Genomic DNA, 17,308 nt, shown 5'->3' with positions numbered 1-17,308 from the left:
TACTTCCTCACAAGTCTAAGCAATCAATTTTAAAGTACATTGAGATCATCACAGGTTCAGTTCGTATTAAATACATTGTTCATGAATCAAAAACAGATGTTCTCATAGCTTATGCTCAAGACAAGCTACAGTTTATGCGTCTCATTGGTATCTTTGGTCTAACAATTAATGGGGAACCTATCCTGGAAGAAGATGAGAATATGAACTTTACTTTTGAGTCAGCTCTTCTTAAAGCTGCAAATATCGGTCATAGTGAAGCTGTACAATTTCTCCTCAAGTTAGGAGGTGATGTTGGACCATTGTAATGAAAAAACGGATAACAGCACTTATGATAGCTAGTAATAGTGACATGAACAAAATTGTACTAACACTCGTATCAGCTGAACTAATGTTAACATTCAAGATAATGAACAACTTGGACTGCCTAATGATAGCTAGTCAAAATGGTCATACCCAGGTTGTTGAGCAAACTATTCCAAGTTCATCCAGATGTTAATATTCAGAACAAAGATGGTGTGACTGCCTAATGAAAGCTACTGAGAAGGTCATACCAAGATTGTTGAACAACTACTCAAAGAACATGCAGACGTTAATATTCAGAACAATAATGGTTCAACTGCCCTAATGATAGCTAGTCAAAATGTCATACTGAGGTTGTTGAACAACTACTCAAAGAGCATGCAGACATTAATATTCAGAACAAAAATGGATGGACTTCCCTAATGATAGCTAGTCAAAAATGTTCATACTAAAATTGTTGAACAACTACTCAAAGAGTATGCAGATGTTAATATTCAGAACAAAGAAGGTGTGACTGCCCTAGTAAAAGCTAGCGAAAACGGTCATACTGAGGTTGTTGAACAGCTACTCAAAGAGGATGCAAACGTTAATATTCGAAAAAAAACGGAGTAACTGCCCTAATTATAGCTAGTGCAAATGGTCATGCGCAGGTTGTTGAACAACTACTCAAAGAGCATGCAGACGTTAATATACAGAACAATAATGGTTTGACTGCCCTAATAATAGCTAGTCAAAATGGTCATACTGAGGTTGTTGAAACAACTCCTCAAACAGCATGCAGACGTTAATATTCAGAACAAAAATGGATGGACTTCCCTAATGATAGCTTGTCAAAATGGTCATACTAAAATTGTTGAACAACTACTCAAAGAGCATGCAAATGTTAATATTCAGAACAAAGAAGGTGTGACTGCCCTAGTGAAGCTAGCGAAAACGGTCATACTGAGGTTGTTGAACAGCTACTCAAAGAGGATGCAAACGTTAATATTCGAAACAAAAAAAGGAGTAACTGCCCTAATGATAGCTAGTGCAAATGGTCATGTGCAGGTTGTTCAACAATTAGTAAAAGAGCTTGTAGACATTGATGTTCAAATGAAAGATGGATATACAGCCTTAATGTTAGCCTGTTGTTATGAATATATTGAAGTAGCTGAGTGTTTACTACAATCTTTGCAGATCCTCATATAATAGCATACAATGGATCAACAGCATTTTCATTAGCAGCTTATAGTGGTAACAGAGACGTTGTTAATATGCTGTTAGATAAAGCTGAACCCACTACTGATGAGATTGAGAAAGCAGTAGTAAAATCATGTTATGGTAGTCACTCTACTCTCATTACCTTCCTCTCAAACAAACTTCCATATCTCACTAATGATCAGAGAGAACTACTAGACTCATGTGTTAAAGGAGATTTAGCTACAGTCATAATGAAATCATTAGATAGTCCAGATACTCCACTGGTACTTGGTCTTTACTTACCCACTCATGGTAGCTTCATCATGTGGACATGTTTGATATAGTGGATGCTCTCATACAAGCTGGAGCTGATGTCAATAAACAAGAAAGTCATTTAGGGTTAACTCCTTTGTCCTTTGCTATAAGTGGTAGTAAATCATTTTCAATAACAGAGTCACTCTTAATGTATGGTGCTCATCCTAATGTCATTGCTGACAATAGTACACCATTAGATATAGCTATCGTCATTAATGAGAAAGCCTTAGTGAGCTACTAATCAGCTATGGAGGTCAGACAATGTCACAATTACAGAGAGAAAAAGAATATAAATTTTCAGAACTACAGTCATCGTTATTAACATTAAGTGAAGAAGCCACTACAAAACCATTATCAACAATAGATATAATAAGAGATATAACAATGTCTGAAGGCTCATATACTCTCAAAGGAAAGTAATGGAGAAGTCTTTAGAAATACAAACTTCCATATCTCCAATGAGCCCCAGAAAAAGTTCAAGTGCGTAACCACACCTAATTATGTATTTATTGAAAACCACAACTTAATCACTTAATGAACAATGATAATAAATATTGATAATCACTTTTATTGTTCCTCTTCTTTGTAGGTTTTGAAGAAAGATTGATAGAGTTAGGAAAAAGTCGTGTTTGATGAACCATTCAAAATTTTATTGCATAATAATTTATGAATTCATGTGAGCAAGTTTGCTATAACCACACCCCATTTCCACTGGAGATTGAAGCACACTTTTGGATAAACAGTCACTGATAATAAATTATTCACTTAAATTCTCACCCAGTACTTAGTACTCATACATTTAGAAATACCAGAGTAAAACAAGACAAAAGAATCGAAAAGAAGTCAATGCAAGTCAAAGTTACTGCTAAAAATTAGTAAAACTTAATATTTTTAAATAGCTGCAGTTTGACAAATTTCTTGGACAATCTCAGAGTATGACTATAAATGACTAAGTGTATTATATTGTAGCCTTCCCTCTTAATGATTGAGATTTGAAATTGAATACATATATTTGGTAACAAATTAACTCACTTTATATTAATAAACATGGCAGACTTGAAGCAATAATGAAATTTAAATATTGCATATGATTTTAAAACAATAATACATTGTGTTCAAAAACAACTATACAATGACATTTTTTGAAGTAACTTATCTAGTTGTGATGTAAGATGCTACAAGGTCTTGTTAGCAGTATAGCTACACTTTTATCAAGCACCTATTGGAAACTTATTCAAGACTGGTACTGTGTCATACTGAGTAAGGAGAGGTTGCTATTTTAGGAATCATCTATTTTTGAATAAATATAGCTAGGCTTTATTACAGATACAGTGTGCTGTGATTTGATGTAAAAAAGTCACAAGCTGAAGAGTCACAGGTCTGAGGATACATGGTTTGTGCCTTATATCATTCTATATGTGTAATACAGTATGATGTGTGTTGGATTAAACCTATTTGCAATAGAAATTCAAAGGAATCACAGCCCTGTAGGTGGTGATAAGGGACTGTGATATTAACCCCATTATTCTCTATCAGGATACAAATATATATTTAATAGTATTTAGTCCAGTATACATATGTACTTTACCTGGTAATGGTAGTATGTTGTATTGTAACAATAACTGTTGGTCTTTGACTTCATATAGTCCCAAATAACTGCATGTCTGATAATCTGTATTGTGATTGCTTATTAATAAACTTGTAATAATAAGTAGGCGTGACTAATTATAATAATAAATTATAATTAAAGATAATTAATTATGATGGGGGGTCTTCTAGTTTTCGCTTCTTAAGGTAAAAATATCTGAAATTTTTTTCAGCTTTTTTTGATGCAATCATGTAAAGATACTTGTGTCAGTTATTTTGTAAGTGACTTTCGCGGGGTTAAAATAGTTAAATATATTATTACTATTTTTATTATTGTTCTTATTATTGTTATTAAAGCATGGTCTGCTTTGAGATGAAGGCGCATAAGACTACGAACAATAATAATAATATAATAATAGCAATAATAATTAATACATTTTATTTAACTATTCTAACCCCGCGAAAGTCACTTATCAATAACCTGACACTAAGTGTATTCATTGCCTTTAATTAATGAAAATCGATTATTCATTATCAAGATGGCGACTTTTGCACTGTTAGATACTGTTGTTGTGATTTTTTGATTCTATGGATAATGTAACAACCTGCTGACAAGTTCAAGATCGAAAATGATCAATTTTTAGTACTTTTACGGATGCATTCTTTGTACGATTTGTATAACATATAATAATAATAGTGATTAAAGTAGAGAAGGTTTATAGCTTTGTAAAAATGTCAAATATTATTGTAGAAATAAATCCATCCGTATAATTGTAGTAATTGACTTCATCTTTGATTTTTCAGAAGTTTCAGCTCTCTAGGTTCTTTAATATTATTATTTGACATCTCCAAACATTGCAGATATTAAGGAATCAAACTACATTTCTGCAAAGTACTAGGGTTTAAAAAATTTTTTAAGCATGATCAATTATTAGAACAAGTATCTTTACATGATTGCATCAAAAAAACAAAAAAACTGAAAAAAAATTTCAGATATTTTTATTACCTTAACTTCAGTAATTCTCTCTTTTCTAAGAAATAAAAAACAACAACTAATGATCACAATATGATCTCATAATTCTAGAACACATTACAGAAATATCACTACATAAATGTGTAGATGATTACTTAGCTGGACTGTACAAGCAATACATTAAAACTAAGTTAATTAATTTAATACTAATATTAAAGTCTTTCTTCCCTATAAGAGTGAACTGTACCCTGTACTAGTTAACCTCATACCCATCCCTACGACCCTAAGGAATAAGTCTTGGGACATGAACTACTTCCAATATAATATATAGTAGATCAGTAATACTGTTCTATATTGATAGAAATAAGGAGCTAGTTCATATAACCAGTCAAGTTCAATCTAATAATAGAGACACATAATAGATGTCCACTCTCAGTATATTACTAGATCTTACCACAGTGACATCTCTCATGAATAACTTTGATGTTTGAATTACTTCATTGAACACAACCCTAAGATGAAATGGCAAAAGACAGATTGAAATATTTTATAGTTCAAACTTACCATTGAGGACAACCCTCTTCAAATAGAACTAATGATGAATGAATATGAACGTCATTATTACCTCTAATAGTTTCTAACAATTCTTTCTCCTGTACAAAGTCAGGTATCTGTATTGAATTTATTGTTTAATGTGTGAGGCTTATCAGTACTGTCTGCACAAAAGCAAAAAGGTAGCACTTTAATGTGCACTAACAATACATAAGAGATGACTACATTAGATACAGTCAATAGAAAACTTTTGCTTTTCTGTCTCTACCTTAATCAAAAGCAACAACAATAAGAATGAATTAGCCACTCTCTCGTTAAACAACTTGGATGAATAATAGTATATATTCACTTATCTTGCATCTATTAATCCATCATTATTGACAATCCATCCATCCATTTATTGAATGCAATATGTATCATTGAATGGACAGATAGATGGATGGATCATGGAACACAAACATATAAGTTATCACACTAAATACTAAGGTACTAAGAGTAGGAATATCACATTTCACATTTGATCTAACTCATTGTTTGTGAGTGAGCCCTCAAAAAGCATGTGTGATCCTTACATACAAGTGTTTAGTGAAGCTACTAAATTAAGACATTTTATATTCTAGTATACAATATTTATTTCATTTCCTGACAAGGAATTCATCTAAATAGTTAGATTCTGTGACCAGGAATATATTCAATTTACTTACCCAGGAAGTTTTACTGATACTGAGAGTAAAGTGTGAGGTTTCTGTATAAGATTTTATGGGGTTAATAAGCAGTGTAGATTCTATTGGCCAAAGTACGGTTACTAAATCTTCAGGGGTGGAGTCAAAGATCAAAGAACACAGCTATAGTAGCAATATATATAGGGTCATTCACTTTCCCCTTTCTTCCCTGTTCCTTAATCTCTCTATGTAATTAGTTAGATCAATCTTATGTTATCAGGAATTTCTCAAGCAATTAGATGATTAATTTTTCCAGTCATCAACAATGGTAAGGTATATATGTTTTTATTTTCATATAACAATAATAATACATACAATGTACATATATAATTATTATTGTACCAACATGACCTCTAATGTTTAGAAATTGAGACTGTCTTGTTCTAATGTATACCTTACAAGGAATAGATTCATCAAAGACATTACATATTGCTATAATGATAAGACTTTGGATTATATCTTTGAAGGTGGATGTTGACTCATAATTGTTCATATACAAGTAATACATTTGATGTTTAGATATCAATCTGTATTATACCATGCAGTAATCATGAATGATTTTATTTAGATTATTAACCATGAATGACTTCATGATGTAGGTCACTTAATGAAATTATACTAAATTACGTATATCTCTCTCTCTCTCCTCTCTTTTTGAATGTTTATTTTTATAGGTATATCTCACACAGGAAAGCATAAGCATTCTGATTTGTTAAATAAACAGTAAGTCATATTATTTGTATATTCTGATAAATATATCTGAAAGAAATTAGATCTATGTTTGTATATGTGTTATAAAGAATTGAATACTGAAACTGAATAGTATCACTTGAAAAAGCATTATGTCATTTCAATGAGGACTTGGTTACCATAGATTTATCAATATGATGTAAGTAATCTTGTTGTTTGATCATAGCTTCAATTGAAGCCTTGATTAAGTAGAGATTACTTTTTGGCTTCTAGTTGGTTTTATATGTATTGAGTTAGACTAGTTTTGCTTTGTGGCTAGTCACTATTGGGCTTCTACATTGTTTTATTGACACTATGGTAACCAAGGCCCGAGTTGAAATAATAAAATGCTTATTGAGTGTAGAATAGTAAATTCTTTAATTTATAACTGAAATTATTAATGTGTCCTCTAGTGTTATCATTTATATCTAGACAAGTAGACAATGTATCTATGTATCAGTAAGTGTATAGTTAACTTGATCACTTGATCATGATGGTATTTGGGTAAACGGATTGTTGGAAGAGTTTTACATATCACACTTGTTGTAGGTAATGTTGAGCACGTTATCATTTATAGGCATGGTTGCTGTGGTGACGCCCTCTCTCCCAGGAACTTCCCAGAAATTACATTTCATAAACAGAAGGAGATGACAGTACAAACCAAAGTTACAAGTATAAGGTAGGTGGTGAGTAAGTTTTAAGGAGGTACATGTAAGGAATGTGAATGATTTGGGATACACGCCTTCGTGCGCTGTTAATGAAAGCCATCTAAATATCCACACACTTCTAGGAAAAGTCCATTAACTTTGACTAGCTAAGCTAAATGTGTACTCATTGATAGTAGGTAAATGGAATGCACCATCTATATACTCACTGTTGTATAATGCTGTCTATAACTCCACTGACAAATGGTATGTCATACTAATGAGTCTAACAAGACAGAAACACCATTTGTATTATAACTATGTAATGTACATGTACTTTTCTTATTATTTAAATTGTTGTTTTTTGTATATACAAATCATTTTTATTAAGAAGATATATTATTTAATGTAAAATGTAGTATTATAATATTTATACTTAAAATTATAAGTATGTTGTTTATTATAATGTATCTTTTAAAAGGGTTGTCTATAATTACTGGACTGGATTGACTGTTGATTGACTTTTAACCTCACAGAATTTTTACAAATCTGCCTATGCATCACCCCACACACGTAACATTTGAATACCAAACTTCTTCTTGTTGGCAACAAAAGAAGAGGTTTTCTTTTAAGTCGTTATCAATAATTCAATTTTAATTGGGTAGATAAAATACTAGGGCAGATATGACAAATTTTTCCAAAGTCAAAAGGTCAGTCTATTCCAGTGACCTATTAGAAGACACATCCGTTTTTCATAAAAATATTGATTGTGGTAGCACTATCCAGTTATAACTTTAAATTTTGCTTAAATTATTATAAACTTTTCCGCATTTTCCATAATCCTTGTTAATGATGTCAGATCCGGCTTTGTCAAAGCTATTCCATAATTAAGGGGTGGGCTATATTGTACTAAAGGAAGTTTACAGTGCTTGTGGCCGTCAATCCGTCATTTGTTAGAGGTGTTAACAATGTCTGATCCTGCTTTGTCTGTTAGACCACAGTATGACCAGTTATTAGAATTACTAGATACTCTAGTCAATTGGCAAAAGTTTGGTGCTTTCTTACCTGGAATTAAGAGTGAACATATCCAAGTAATTGAACTGACATCAGAGGAAATGACCTACAAAAAGCTGCTCTATTTTCTAAATGGCTCAGTGTTCTTCCTGAAGCATCATGGCAAGATGTACTGTCTGCACTAGAAAAGTCACAAGAATATTCCTTAGCTTCAAAGGTGTATCAAAAGCTAAATACAACAACATCTACAACTAAAAATATTTCTCAAGGATATAAAGTATTCATTGTAATTGGTTAATATATTAACTCTCTCTCTATGTATATAGCTTGTGAAGAGCCAGTAAGAATTGTGAAGTTAGAAGATTCTGAGGAGAAAAGCAAGTTAAAATTACTTTGGGGCGCTTAGATAAAATTTTAGTAACTTAATGGTAGTGTTAGATCATCTCTTGATCATAAACTACAACATCAACAACTAGTACTAGTAGACTTTATTAGATGGATTGAACATCGAATGAAGTGGGTGGGCAACTGAGTGACATTGTTGATTTAAATGAGCTTTTAAGAAACTACATCCATATTTTGACTTCATAGACTGTGAATTGATTGTTGATATGAGTGAAAAGTTTCTCAATAATGAATGCTTTGGAAAAGAGAAGAAAAGTCTTGTCAATGAACTTAAAAAACATATGACTAAAGCTGATACACTTCGTTGCTCAACTACAATAAAGAACTCAAAGATAAATTACAAACAGTATATTCTCCATATCTAAGAGATTTATCAATATGCCCCAAATTCAAATAGAGTTACATAATCCATGGAATGAAGCTACTATTGAACAACTTTGTCTACTTGTACGTCATTACTTCCTCACAAGTCTAAGCAAAGTCAATTTTAAAGTACATTGAGATCATCACAGGTTCAGTTCGTATTAAATACATTGTTCATGAATCAAAAACTGATGTTCTCATAGCTTATGCTCAAGATAAGCTACAGTTTATGCTTCTCATTGGTATCTTTGGTCTAACAATTAATGGTAAACCTATCCTGGAAGAAGATGAGAATATGAACTTTACTTTTGAGTCAGCTCTTCTTGAAGCTGCAAATATAGGTCATAATGAAGCTGTAGAATTTCTCCTAAGTTAGGAGGTGATGTGGACCATTGTAATGAAAAACAGGATACCAGCACTTATGCTAGCTAGTAAAAGTGGACATGACCAATTGTACTAACACTCATATCAGCTGTAACTAATGTTAACATTCAGATAATGAAGGTTGGACTGCCCTAATGCTAGCTAGTGAAAATGGCCATACCCAGGTTGTTGAACTACTACTCAAAGAAAATGCAGACGTTAATATTCAGAACAAAACGGATGGACTACCCTAATGATAGCTAGTCAAATGGTCATACACAGGTCATGAACTACTACTCAAGGTAACATGCAGACGTTAATATACAGAACAAAATGGATGGACTGCTCTAATGATAGCTAGTCAAAATGGTCATACTCAGTTGTTGAACAACTACTCAAAGAAAATTCAGCTGTTAATATTCAGAATCAAATAATGGATGGACTGCCCTAATGATAGCTAGTCAAAATGGTCATACTCAGGTTGTTGAACAACTACTGAAAGAAAGTGCAGACATTAATATTCAGAACTATGATGGATGGACTGCCCTAATGATAGCTAGTCAAAATGGTCTTACCCAGGTCATTGAACAACTACTCAAAGAAAAGGTAGATGTTAATATTCACACAATGATGGATATACTGCCCTAATGATAGCTAGTCAAAATGGCTTTTACACAGGTGGTTGAACAACTACTTAAAGAGGATGCAGACATTAATATTCAGAACAAAAAAGGAGTAACTGCCCTAATGATAGCTAGTGCAAATGGTCACACACAAGTTATTGAACTATTAGCTAAAGTACTTGAGACATTGATGTTCGAATGAAGGATGGAAGCACAGCCTTAATGTAGCTTGTTCATAACAGGACATGTTGAAGTAGCTGAGTGTTTACGTACAATCATTTGCAGATCCTCCATATAATAGCATACAATGGAACAACAGCATTTTCATGTAGCAGCTTATAGAGGTAACAGAGACCTTGTTAATATGCTGTTTGATAAAGCTGAACCAACTACTGATGAGATTGAAAAAGCAGTAGTAACATCATGTTAGGGTGTCACTTACTCTATTACTTTCTCTCCTAACAAACTTCCATACTCACTAGTGACCAGAGAGAACACTACTAGACTCATGTGTTAAATGAGATTTAGGTACAGTTGTAATGAAAACATTAGTAGTCCAGATACTCCACTGGTAACTTGGTCTTACTCCACTCATGGTAGCTTCATCATGTGGACATGTTTGATATAGTGGATGCTCTCATCAAGCTGGAGCTGATGTCAATAAACAAGAAATCATTTAGGGTTCACCTCCTTTAGTTCTTTGCTACTAAGTGGTAGTAAAGTCATCTTCAATAACAGGACGCTCTTAATGTATGGGTGCCATCCTAATGTCATTGGTGACAACATTACACCATTGGATGTAGCTAATGATGAAACCATTAAAGAACTACCTAATCAGCTTGTGGAGGTCAAACAATATCACAATTACAGGGAAAGAAAAAATACGAATCTTCAATCTTCAGCCATCCTTACTATGTTAGATAAAGAAGCCACAGCAAACATTATATTTGACAACAGACAATATAACATGGACCAAAAAGTTAAGTTACACTCTCAAGAGGGAGAGATTTTAGAATTACAAAGTTTTCACATCTCTAACACTTCCTTTACTTAAAACTCCTCCAGAAATGCAACCACGAGTACAACACGAAAGAAGTCAAAGAAGTGATAACATTTAAACTGCTATAATTTGATTTTATAGTTATTAGATTATACTGTTATTTACATAGTTTTGTTTAAGTATTATAAAAATGGCTTTGATTTATAATAGACCCATTTCAATGTCAATCTTGGTTGCTTGAGAGGGGCACGGATACTATATAATTCCTTATAGTATGAGGTGAATACTATATAATCTATATATATAATAGTCATACGCATGAGATAGTCCAAAAAGTTTGTCAAACTGCCCACTATTTAATGATATATAGTAACCGTTTTACTGTAATAGTTTGGTAAGTTTTTCGCTTAAATTGTACTACTTTGTGAAATCTCTATTTCATGAAAGGACCAAATCGTACAAGAAAGCATAATCAAAATGACACCCATGAAGCCATTGTGAAATAGAATTTAAATAAAATTCAAGTATTTTCAGTTCAAGAAATTCCAATCTGTATAATGAGCATTTTCAACACTGGTCTATTTGTGAGTAAGAAATTAAAAAGGTCCAGTTTATAATTAGAGTATGACAATTTAGCAGTACTAGCTATACTTTTATAAACAGCCGGAGCTTGATTGTGGCGATTCCGCGCTAAGCAAGAGTATTACTTTAATTTTGTAGGATGACAAATTTTCAATGCATATCAGGGTTATACAGCAGGTTGCTCACAGATACAGTGTGGGTGATGACAAACAAAACTGAAGCAAGGCCCAAGGTTTTCACTTTTGGGACAATATGTGCAATATGGGCAGCTTGGAATGAGTAGGGGTTGCCTAACCATAAATGACCATATAAGCATTAAATACAGTGCTATATGCATGGTGGGCTGGTTAGGGACGAAGGCAGTAGTCCAATAGAACTCTGTAATGTTTAAAACAATTCGAGAATCACAGATATAGATCTGAATCAGTTACGGGGTAAAGTTAGTAACTAATTATGATTCATCTTCTCGCATTTCCATACCGGCCACCATGGAAAGTTCAGCGTTAATAAGCAGTAGAGCCTGCTAGTATGTTGACCAAAGTATTGATAAGTTAATCAGAATTACGAGATACTAGTCCAATTGGCAAAAGTTGGTGATTTCTTACCTGGAATGAAGATGAACATATCCAAGTAATAGAATGTGAAAATAGAGAACCGACAACAAAAAGCGCCTCTCTTTAATGAAATGGCTAGTGTATCCTGAGGGATCATGAGATGTACTGTGCCACTAGAAACGTCCAAGAAGATACTTAGCTTCGAAGTAGATCACAATTAATACACTCATTCAACAGCATGACCTTTCAAGGTATTAAAATTTTGTTTTAAAAATGATATTATCATTCAGTAGGTCTTTTAATAACAGTACCTGTTAGAAAGTAAATGGGCAAAAGCAAGAAAAACAAGTAACCCATTACTTTGTAACCAAACAGAAATTTCCGTTTGTTAATGGTAGCTGTTAGATCATCTCTTGTCATAAACGACAAACATCAACAACTAGTATTAGTGGACTTATTAGAGGGATTGAAAATCGAAGAACGGGGTTGGGGCAAATGAGGGGACATCATTGATTTAAAACGAGCTTTTCAAGAAAACTACTCCCATTTTTGACTTATAGACTGTGAATAATGGTTGATATGGAGTGAAGGTTCTCAAAGGATGAAATGCTTGGAAAAGAGGAAGAAAGTCTTGTCAATGAACTTAAAAACCATCTGACTAAGGGATACACTTCTTGCTCAACACAGTCAAAACAACTCAAAGACGAAATACAAACTGTATCGTCTACCATATCTAAGCGATTTATCAAATATGACCAATTCAAAGAGTTACCATATCCATGGAATGGAAGATATATTGAACAATTTGTCTACTTTACGTCTTGATTCTCACAAGTAAAGCAATCAAATTTTAAAGTAAATTGAGATTAAACGGTGCAGTTGTATTAAATAATTGTTAATGAATCAAAAAACTGATGTTCTCATGCTTATGCCTCAAGGACAAGCTACAGTTTATGAGTCTTATTTGGTATCTTTGGTCTAACAATTATGGTGAACCTACTGGAGAAGATGAAAATATGAAACTTGACATTTGAGCAGTTCTCTTGAAGCGGCAAATATCGGTATAACGAAGTGTAAAATTTCTCCCTCAAGTTAGAGGTGATGTGGACCATTGTAATGAAACGGATAACAGCATTTATGCTAGCTAGGAACGGTGGACAGGACCCAAAATTGATAACATTAATTATCAGCTGGAACTAACATTAACATTCACGTTAATGAGGGGGACGGACTCAATGCTAGCTAGTAAAATGGCCCCTCATACCCAGTCGTTGAACAACTTCTCAAAGAGCCATGCAGACTTAATAGTCAGAACAAAGAAGGTGTCGAATGCCTAATGAAGATAGTAAAATGGTCATAGGAGGTGTTGAACAAAATATCAAAGACCATGAAGATGTTAATATTCAAGATACCAGAAGGCTGGATGCAATAATGCTAGCCTATCAGAATGGTCATACTGAGTCGTTGAACCGACCACTCAAAGAGCATGCAGAATTAACCTATTCAAGACCCCACACGAAGGGTGGAATGACCTAATGCTAGCTAGTTCAGATGGTCATATCAGTCCGTTGGAAACCGACTATCAAAGAGATGCAGACGTTAATATCCAGAAAAAAATGGATGGACTTCCTAATGATATCTAGTCAAAATGGCATACAAAATTGTTGAACAAACTACTCAAAGAGTATGCAGCCGTTAATATCAGACAAAGAAGGCTGTGACGGCCCTAGTGAAAGCTAGTGAACAAAGGTCATACTGGAGGTTGAACAAACTATCAAAGAGCATGGCAAAGTTAAGATTCGAAACAAAAAAGAGAGTAATGCTCAATGATAGCTAGTGCAAATGGTCATGGCAGGTTGTTGAACAAACTACTCAAAGACGCATCACGCGTTAATCATTCAGCAACAATAATTGGTTTGACGGCACTTTATGCTAGTAGTCAAAATGGTTATAACTAACAATGTTGAAACTACTCAAGAGTATGCAGAGTTAAGATCAGAACAAAGAAGGTGTGATTGCCCTAGGTAAAGGCTAGTGAAAAGGTCATACTGAGTTGTTGAACAACTCCTAAAGGCATGCAGACGTTAATATTCAGCACAAAATGGAGGCTTGCATAATGATATCTAGTCAAAATGGTAACTAAATTGTTGAACAACTACTCAAAGGGAGTATGCAGATGTTAATATTCAGAAACAAAGAAGGGTGGGGACTGCCCTAATGAAAGATAGCCGGAACAATGGTCACTACTGCAGTCTTGAACAGCTACTCAAAGGAGGGTGCCAAAGTTAATATCGAACACAAAAAAGGATAACTGATAATGATAGTAGTGCAAATGGTCAGGCGAGGTTGTGCAAAACTAGTAAAAGAGCTTGTAGACATTGATGTCAAATGAAACATGGCTATACAGCCTAATGTTAGCTTGTTGGTTTGGACACATGAAGTAGCTGAGCGTTTACTAAATCATTTGACCCCACCTTCATATTAATATTTATACCGAGGACAACACATTTCATTAGCAGCTATCGTGGTAACAGAGCCGTTGTAATCTGCTGTTAGGATAAAGCTGAAAACACTACTGATAGGATGAGAAAGCAGTAGTAAAAATCATGTTATGGCAAGTCACTATACTCTCATACCGGTCTCTAAAACAAACTGCCACACCTCACTAATGATCAAAGAGAAAATATAGGATCATGTGTTAAAGAGATAGCCAGTCATAATGGAAATCATTAGATGGCCAGAAATCCACTGGTACTTGGTCTTCTCCAATCAGTAGCTTCATATGTGGGACACTCGTTGATATAGTGGATGGCTCTTATAAAAGGGCAAGATGATGTCCCAATAAACAAGAAAGCATTTAGGGTTAACATCCTTGTTCTTTTACGTTGCTATAGTGGTAGTAAATATATTTCTAAATAAAGATCATCTTAAGCTATGGTGCTCATCCTAATGTCATTGATGACAATAGTACACCATTAGATATAGCTATCGTCATTAATGAGGAAGCCATTAGGAGCTTACTAATAGCTAGGAGGTCAGACAATGTCACAATGACAGACGAGAAAAAGAATATAAATTTCAGAACTTAATTCAGTCATCATTACTAACATTAGGTGAAGAAGCCACTACAAAACCATTATCAACAATAGATGAAATAAGAGATATAACTATGTCTGAAGAGTCATAAACTCTCAAAAACAGGAAAGCAAAGGAGGAAGTCTTTAGAAATACAGACTTCCATATCTCCAATGAGACCCAGAAAAAGTGCGTAAACCACACCTATTATGTATTTATTGAAAACACAACTTAATCACTTAATGAACCAATGATAATAAATATTAAATAATACTTTCATTTATCCCTCTTTTTTGTAGGTTTTGAAGAAAGCTTGGTAGAGTTGAGGTAAAAGTTGTGTTTGATGAACCATTGAATTTAAAGTCCATGTTTGATGACACTTTATTGTATAATAGTTTATGAATTCAATGTGAGCAAGTTTGCTATAAACCACACCTATTTCCACTGAAGATTGAAGTGCACTTTTGGATAAACAGTCACTGATAATAAATATCTCACTTAAATTGTATGAGTCTTAGTACTCATACATTTAAAAATACCAGACTAAAACAAGACAAACAGAATTGAATAGAAGTCAATGCAAGTCCTCTTACTGTTAAAAATTAGTAAACTATTAATATTTTAAAACAGCTGCAGTTTGACAAATTTCTTGGACAATCTCATGAGTAGGACTATAAATGCCTAAGTTCATTACATTTCATAACCTTCCTTCTCAGTGAAATGAGATTGAAATTGGATCCATATATTTGGTTATAAATTGTCTTACTTGCCATTAATAAACATTGCAGGGGGGGGGGCTTGAAGGCAATAACGAAATTTAATTTCATATGATTTCAAAACAATAATATGTGTGTTCAAAAACAACTATACAATGACAGTATTTTAAAGTAACTTATCTATTTGTGATGTATTAAGATAAATAGGTCTTGTTAGCAGTATAGCTAACTACACTTTTATCACGCAAATATTGAAACTTATTCAAGGCTGGTACTGTGTCATACTGAGTAAGGTGAGGTTGGCCTATTTTTAGTATATAGCTTTGTAGCTAGTGTTATTACAGATACAGTGTCCTGTGGTTTGATATAAAACAACCGAATCACAAGCTGAAGTGCCCACACAGGTCTGAGGGATAACATTGTTGTATGTCTATCATTCTAATTGTAATGCAGTATGATCCTATGTTGGGATTATATATAACCTATTTGTAATAAAAATTCAAAGGACTCACAGCCCTGGGATGTGATAAGGTGCTGTGATGTTAACCCCATTGCTCTCTAACAGGATAACATATATAATATTTAATAGTATTTTTTTTTTTGTCGGTATACATTGTAACAATTTTTTTTGACCTCGATAATGTACTGTAGCTATGGATTGTATGTTGAATTCATAACAATAACTGCTAGATCTCATTTTTTTTTTTTTTTTTTTTTTTTTTTTTTTTTTTTTTTTTTTTTTTTTTTTTTTTTTTTTTGACTTCGTATAGTCCCAAATAAACTCCATTGTTGCTAATCTGTATTGTGATTGTTTACTCAATTACTTTGTAATAATAAGTAGGCGTGATAGTTTATAAATAATAAATATAAATAAAGATAATTAATTATGATGGAGGGTCTCTAGTTTTTGCCTGTTAGTTATACTAAATTACATGTATATATATATATATATATATATATATATATATCATATATATATAGTATTTATATATATATATAGATGAAATTGTTTATTTTTATAGGTATATCTCTGCAGAAGTACAAGCTTCTGATTTTTAATAAACAGTAATGCATATTATTTGTATTTTATGATGATATATCTGAAAGATATTAGATCATTTTGTATATGTATTATAAAGAATTGAATACTGAAACTGAACAGTATCGATCACTTGCAAAAAGCATTATGTCATTTCAATGAGGCCTTGGTTACTATAGATTTATCAATATGATGTAGTAATCTTGTTGTTTTGATCATAGCTTCAATTGAAGCCTTGATCGAGTAAGAGATTACTTTTTGGCTTCTAGTTGGTTTTATATGTATTGAGTTAGACAGTTTTGGTCTTGTAGTAATTCAATATGGGCTTGTACATTGTATTGGTGAAACTATGTAACCAAGACCTCAATTAAAATGATAAAATGCTTTTGAAGTGTATATTGTGAATTCTCTCACATAAATTAGTTTATATCTGAAAGTTTATGTCTATACCTTCTAGTGCTATCATTATCTAAACCATATATGTATGTATCAGTAAACTATATAAGTGGCTTGATCACTCGATCATGCTGGAGTATGGACAAACTGGATTCTATCATATCTTTCAATTGTTAT

The 17,308-nt window shown here is 33.0% G+C and overlaps 1 protein-coding gene across 1 annotated transcript; it reads left to right on the top strand.

Annotated features, from left to right (window-relative positions):
• Positions 1-1,035: 1,035 nt before the first annotated feature.
• On the top strand, positions 1,036-9,971 carry LOC121392033 (ankyrin repeat domain-containing protein 7-like). The gene is made up of 4 exons (XM_041523438.1): positions 1,036-1,204; positions 1,687-1,746; positions 1,824-2,023; positions 9,825-9,971. Exons 1-4 carry the CDS (start codon positions 1,036-1,038, stop codon positions 9,969-9,971), a joined length of 576 nt encoding a protein of 191 aa, XP_041379372.1.
• Positions 9,972-17,308: the final 7,337 nt, after the last annotated feature.

This window comes from Gigantopelta aegis, unplaced genomic scaffold (assembly GCF_016097555.1).
Source record: "Gigantopelta aegis isolate Gae_Host unplaced genomic scaffold, Gae_host_genome ctg3298_pilon_pilon:::debris, whole genome shotgun sequence".
Classification (NCBI taxonomy): Eukaryota; Metazoa; Mollusca; class Gastropoda; order Neomphalida; family Peltospiridae; genus Gigantopelta; species Gigantopelta aegis.
Note: the sequence above shows the minus strand (reverse complement) of the source record. Positions and strands in the feature narration are given on the sequence as shown.